A 6,893-nucleotide genomic window follows, 5' to 3' on the forward strand; every position below is an offset into this window, starting at 1 on the left:
CAGCAAAAAATATTGATTGTTATTTGTGAGTGACAGCGTTGGTTTGGTCCCTCAACTATGGATGAAAGTTACTTCCATTAAAATTGAAAGAAGAGATGAAAGTTACACATGAGACAACATCAACTAGCAAACACATCTTTGCAGTTGATGGATTGTTGAACTTCTTTTCATATAACCATTAGCTCGACTAATTTGATGTTATCTCCCACAATCAACTCATACACAAATTCAATGAGTTGATAAGTTCCATTGGTCCATGAATGAATCTAATGAAATTTATGGCACCAACATCTTCTCATAAAGGGAACAAATTCTCAATAAATGACACAACAGATCAAGAACTCAAAGAGAAGACTTCTTCACTTAATTTATTTGGTAGAAAAACAAGAAGGAAAAACCTATCAAGTTAGGTCAACAACCCAAAGATATTACATAAGAGTAACTTCTCTTCTTTCTAGTACTTGGCAAATATCTAGCCTACTAACCAACATTTACTTCTTTTTTTTCTTCTACCACTAACTTATAACCACAATCTATGAACATGATCAAGAAAAAAAAATGAAAAACTTTAGAAAATTACAATCGTAATCGTAAGATTTAATTTAGACAAATAAAAACTTGATCTTTATTTATACATACAGGTTGATTGATTGCAGTTTCCTTGTGTTGTTTTTACTGTTGTTGCTGCTCAATGTCTGGTGAAAACTCCCCATAGTTTGCCTCTACTAAGACAATCCAAGAGCTTTTTAGCTCCTTCAATCTCCATTTCAGCTAGCTTCTGTAAATGCACACAAGCCCCTGAAGCCACCATTTGTTTCCGGCAATTCTTGGAGTAAACAAGCGAAGCCAATAACGAAACAGGGTGTCTTTTGTCTAAGTTTTGTACCACAGGATCTAATAGCTGAACTGCATTCACAATACCCCTTTCTTCCTTCCTGAAAATCTTTCGATTTCCAGCGTAAATCATCAAAATTGACAATGCACTTGCAGCTGCTTCTTTCTCTTCCACGGATTTACCTTCTGTGAGTCTCACCAATGGCGGAATGCACCCGATTTCGCCTAATTCTTTTCGGGTTCTTGTGTTGTATCCCAACTCATAAATTGCTTTTGCTGCAGCAATCCTAACACCTAAAACCCCACAATTCAGAACACCGACAATTCGAGGTAAAAATTCGTTGTCCACAATTACATCAGCTATTGATGGGAAAGAAGCTAACGTTCTTAGCATAAGAACAGGGGCTTCTAGACTCTGGACTGAAGGAGCAGAATCCCAGAAATTCTTGATGCTTTCGATTCCACCTTCTCTGGCTACCAAGAGTTTCATATTGGTATCCTCAGAAATCAAATTACACAAGCAAGAAATTGCATTTTCTTGGGCTAATGATGTCCCCGAATTGGATAACCTTAAAAGGATCATAATTGCGTCTTCTTCAAGGAAATTCTCATTAATTTCTTGGAAAACAGCTAAATTTTTTAGCACTGTAGCTGCCATAGCTTGAGAATTGGGTGTTCCCGTTTGGCAAATTTCTAACAAAGATGAAATTCCTCCTCTTGACCCAATTGCTCTTGCATTCTCCTTTGTATGACCCAATGCTTGCAAAGCTATGCATGCATTTTCCTTCCCCAAAACACTCCCAGATTCAAGAACCCTTAAAAGATTGTTGAGAATACACAAACCTTCAGCGATCAAAACATGCTTGCTTGAATCAACAGTTGAGATTTTAGCAATGGCGGTGACTGTCTTCTCCTTGATCTCCGGCGAAGAGCTGGAATCGAGTAACCGCACAAGCACCGGAACAATCCCTTGAGCTACTGCAATCAATACATTCTTGTCATCTTCCTGTAACAACCCAAGTAACGAATCCAAAACCGAGTTCTTCGACTCAGTCGTCCCGATCTGAAGCCGTGTTATCAGATTCCTCGATTCCGCCCGTATAGTCTCCCTCTTCGATGTAATATTGGTCGAAACAGCACCGTTTTCTTGAAGAACCCCATTCTTAACAAGAACCTCCAAATCCCTTACATGGTTATCAATTTTTGCAGCAACGGAATCAATATCATTCTGGGTCTTGAGTTTACCTTCAGGCGGGTTCGCACTGTGGCAAATGGATGAAAGAGAAAAAGCATCCTTTAGAGTGACAGACAGCGATTGAAGGAGGTCATTGTAAAGTGGATTGTGGAAAGCGTTAATGGGGGCAGTAGAGAGGTCAGAAAGGTGACTCTGAAGGGTAGAGAGTTTGGTTCTGATTAAAGACCATTTGCCTTTGAAGCTTTGGGTGTGGGGAATGGAATCAAGAAGAGATTGAAGGAGTAGGGAATTGGAGTCAATGGGGTTAGTCGGATCGTTTTCAGGTACTTTCATGGCGGCTTTTTTAGCAGAGAGAGAGAGAGAGGGAGAGAGAGAGGGAAAAATGAAAGAGAAAGAGAAAATGTGCGTGCTTTAGGGTATTAGAGAGAAGAGGAAAGTGATGAGTAACATGAAAAAGAATTGTACAGCAAAAATGAAAAATAGGAAAATAATGTAAAGCTTGCGGCGTCAACTGCGGACGCTAACATTAAGTGCGTGCTCATCACTCTCACCAATATTCTCCGTATCATTTTATGCGAGGGAATTTGACTCGGCAAAAAATAAAAATAAAAAAATTATAAATAAATGATTAAAATTTTGTATAACTATAAATAATTTTATTCTTTTTAAAAAAGACTATAAATAAAAGTAAGTGACGTCAATTGGTAGAGGAAATAATTCATAGATAGTACTATGTCATGTTAATTATCACGTATACAATAGGTAATTCATAATAATATCATTTATAAAAAAAATATTTTATTATTTTATTTCTTTAAAGTGAATTTGGATTTTACCACAATTTTCATCTTATTCATATTTTTGATTTTGTTAATAAATATAATAGATAGCTACAAACTATCAACTAACAATGAGGGTAATTAAGTCAAGAAGTCTAAGAGGAGGAAGTGGACAACCCAAAGATAAATTCTCTCCCTACTCTATTGCTAACTTAGTAAAAATGTTCCCCAATTTGTTCTCATTCCAGCTAAACATTACTAAAAATTTTAGGAGGAATAAAATCTCTCAATATGAATTTAAATTAATTATATATTAAAATAATTGAATCGAGATAAACATTTTTTTAGGTAAAATAAAACAAATGTTAACTTGGTTGGCGTGAGGTTTACGCGCTTATTAGTGAGAGTAGGAAAAGAGGATCATATACAACTAGCATAGCCTGGAAAGTCGAGCCAAAAGTTGGTCAGACTCTGACAAGAGGTAAAAAGGCACACAGTCCATTAACCCTTCGTTGGGCCCCTCTTTTTACTACTGGGCTTTAGTCGGGGGCCCAAAAACTTTCTAATAACTAGCAAAGTTTCCAAGTGATTTCGCGGTAGCCGTATTCACACTACACTTTACTTTCTTTTTTTTTTAATTGGAGCGAAGGTATCTGATTGGTTGAGTTTATAATGGTAAACATGTTATTTATCCATCCACTACGTATGTCGTCTTGTGTTCCAATTTTTTCTGTTTAATTTGTTTCATATAAAGGATACCTTTATATACTATTATCATTATAATAAATAATTATATTTATTAAATTTTAATACTCCATATTTTTTTTGAAGACAACATTAATAAAAATATTCTTAATCAGATTCATCCAAAACCTCTTTTCTCAAAGTAAAAGCAAGGACTTGCTCATCGTTTTCAATTTTAACATCGCGAGTTAAAAGCTCTAAAATAAAATGAATTAAAACGAAACAAATAAAAAGTAAAGGAGGAGAAAAGGTAGGAAAAGTGGCAATAATGAGAATTCACAAAGTTGAAAGAAATAAAAAAGCAAAATGCCAAAATGTACCTCCGACCTGCAAGGACGGCTAAATTGTATGAACAATTGAATAAGAGTATTAAATTCAAAATTCTAGGAATGCTTTTTTTGTTCGAGCTTATTGTACAAAATTTTTGTAGTGCAATAGTAATGAGAATTCATTTATTTAATTAAACAAGTTGTTTCCTAAATGTGTGCCTCAAATTCAAATTCTTTAATCCACACAAAAAAAAAATTGCATTAGAAACTGATAAAAGGGTTGAATTAGAGTGATAAATATTTCTTTATTTTTAATTAATGATTTTAGATTTGAATTTTTAAGAATATAGAGTTCTTTATATCAGGCATCTTCAATTATATGCTCTATTTAATTTTTTATTTCTTTTTTTTAGTAATTACTTTATATAATTTCGAGCGATATAAAATTTTATTTTTAAAATTTTTTATTTAAAATAAAATTATGTTTTATTCTAAATTTTTAAATAACATAAATTTTTTAAAAAATTGTATAATACACAAATTAATGGAAAAAGTAAAACAAAAGTGAAATACAACTACAAAAACATTACATAGACATTTCATATTTTTTGAAATTATTACGTTGCTTCCATAGATGCTCCATTAATGCATTACGGAGTTCAAGATGAGCTTTTTTGTCCTTTTTTTTATGTCTGGCTAAAAGTTGTTCAAATCGGAGATTCTCATCTATTACTATTTCTATTGTTGGAGTTGGAGCCTCTACGACATCTTGAATCTGTGCATTAAGATCACGTTCATCCTCAATTATCATGTTGTGCAGTATAATACATGTAATCATTATACCATGTAGCACTTCTTTTCTCCAAAAAAGTGACCGTCCTGCAATAATTGCAAAACTTTGAATGCATGTTTAACATCTTGTTTCATGGCGAATTAATTATTATGTATTGTATTGTATATTATCTTGTATTTTAATTATTATGTTATGTATTGTATTGTATTGTATTGTTATCTTATATTTAAATTATCAAATTATGTATTGTATTTTTAAATTAAATTTTTTATCTTATCATTTTAATTTTGTGTATTCTTTACAATGAAAATTAATAATAAAGTCAAATTATATTATTAATAAAAAAAAAGCCAAAATACTATTAATTCGAAATGAAAGTAGTATATATTAAATAAAATATTTTTAAAAATATTATATTACATTTAAAGAAATTATAAATATTGCTTTTTATAAAAAAAAAATCAAGCAGGGAATAAAGATAAAAGATATCATGAAAAACTAAAAAGAAAACATCACCACATTAATAACATTATATGTAAACTAATATGTTAATAAGAAAGTAATAAAAATAATAATAAAATACTCAAAAAGTGAAATAGAGAGTGTCATCTTTCTAAATACGAAAAATAGAGAGTTATATGAAGGGAGTGGAATGTCTCTTTTCTATTTTACTCTTTAAATACCGAAAAGTAAAACAAATGGTGATTGAAAATAGTAAATATTTTACATACTTATAGTAAAATTTTCTAATATAAATTTATAGTCAATGAATTTTAATATAAATATCAAATATCATTAAAAAAAATAAAAAAGAACTTGAGTAATTAAGAATGTACTGCACCCTGCGCCCCACGTGGATTTTCTTTTACAATTACTCTTTTCGCTTTTTAAGTGAAAGTCAAAACCTATTCTACTTAACCTTTTTAACACTGCATGAAGTAATGTCAATTTTGTACCTTAGAAAAATATAGAGAAAATAAATTAAATAAAATGAAAATATACATGATAAATATTATTTACTTCCGTCTCAACACGTCCAGGTGGAGCTAAATTTCTATTTTCAATAAAGTTTGACATAACTCAATAGTTAACTAACCTCTTATATTTTTGAAAATAAACTTAGTATATGTGAATAATTTTTTCGAAATATAATGAATAATATTATCAAGATTCAAAATTTAGCTCCACTTATATACTACCATCAAATTAAAGAAAGGCAACATAAGAAGAATTACAAAACACAAAAAATATATAATAAAAAAGTAAAATAAACAATTGAAAAAGTTATTCCTAATTACTTATCCACTTTTAAATTGATTCACTTATTAAGAAAACAATTATTGATATAGTGAATTTACCATTTTATCTATTAATTATAAAGTGAATAAATTAAAAACTTAAGAATTTCAAAAAGTTATATATTTTTCAAAGTAATTAATTAAGTATATAATAGAGTAAAAGAATTATCCTTTATTAATTTGTCCAAAATGAATAAATAATTAGAAATAACTAAAAAGAAAAAATGAACGATAATTAGATAAATAAGAAGTATAAAACTCTTAAAAGAAGAGATAGACCAAAATAGGTAGAGTTGCAAAACCACACCTCTAAATATGAGTTCATGATAAAGAATATTTGACAAATTCTGATAAATATAAAGATCAGACTTTATTAATTATTTGGTGAAGATAAATTAAAAATATGCTCAATTTTAAATACGGGTAAGGGCCAAATATACCATGTATAATAGAAAATGGTTTAAATATATGTCTAATTGTAACGCGCTCCGTCCAAATAATTTAATCTGATCTAATCTATAACAGTAACTCATCCAATTTTTCTTTTAAACAAGTAAACTTAATGTTCATTGAGTTCTCTTGAGCAACCAAAGAGACTCCAATAATCAAATTGCTTTTCAATCAGTGCCATCAGATTTACCCCTAGAAAAGTTCTTCGTCCACTTCCCCCAATTGAAGCATATAAGATCCTCCCACTTTGGCACAATTTAATTTTAAAACAATGATAATCACGTTCAACTCATGGTAATTTTCCCTTGTGATGTTAGATGTCTCAAAATAAATGAAACATTCGGATCAAGCTCAAAATCTAAGATTCTGAAATTCGTTCAGAAGATCAAGGATTCTACTTGCACTAACACATTATTCACAATATCTTCTAGTCAAGCACGATTAGTAGAAGATTCTTGTTGTTAGTGAAGTTTGAAACTAACTGTTTCATTGTTCCACAATTTTTCAGTTTTCCCCTATTTTTGTATTCCC

At 30.5% G+C, this 6,893-nt stretch overlaps 1 protein-coding gene across 1 annotated transcript; it reads right to left on the reverse strand.

Annotated features, from left to right (window-relative positions):
- Positions 1–334: 334 nt before the first annotated feature.
- LOC107015503 lies at positions 335–2,489 on the reverse strand. The gene has a single exon (XM_015215800.2). It carries the CDS (start codon positions 2,360–2,362, stop codon positions 689–691), a length of 1,674 nt encoding a protein of 557 aa, XP_015071286.1. The 5' UTR covers positions 2,363–2,489; the 3' UTR covers positions 335–688.
- Positions 2,490–6,893: the final 4,404 nt, after the last annotated feature.

The sequence above is a fragment of the Solanum pennellii genome, chromosome 3 (assembly GCF_001406875.1).
Source record: "Solanum pennellii chromosome 3, SPENNV200".
NCBI lineage: Eukaryota > Viridiplantae > Streptophyta > Magnoliopsida > Solanales > Solanaceae > Solanum > Solanum pennellii.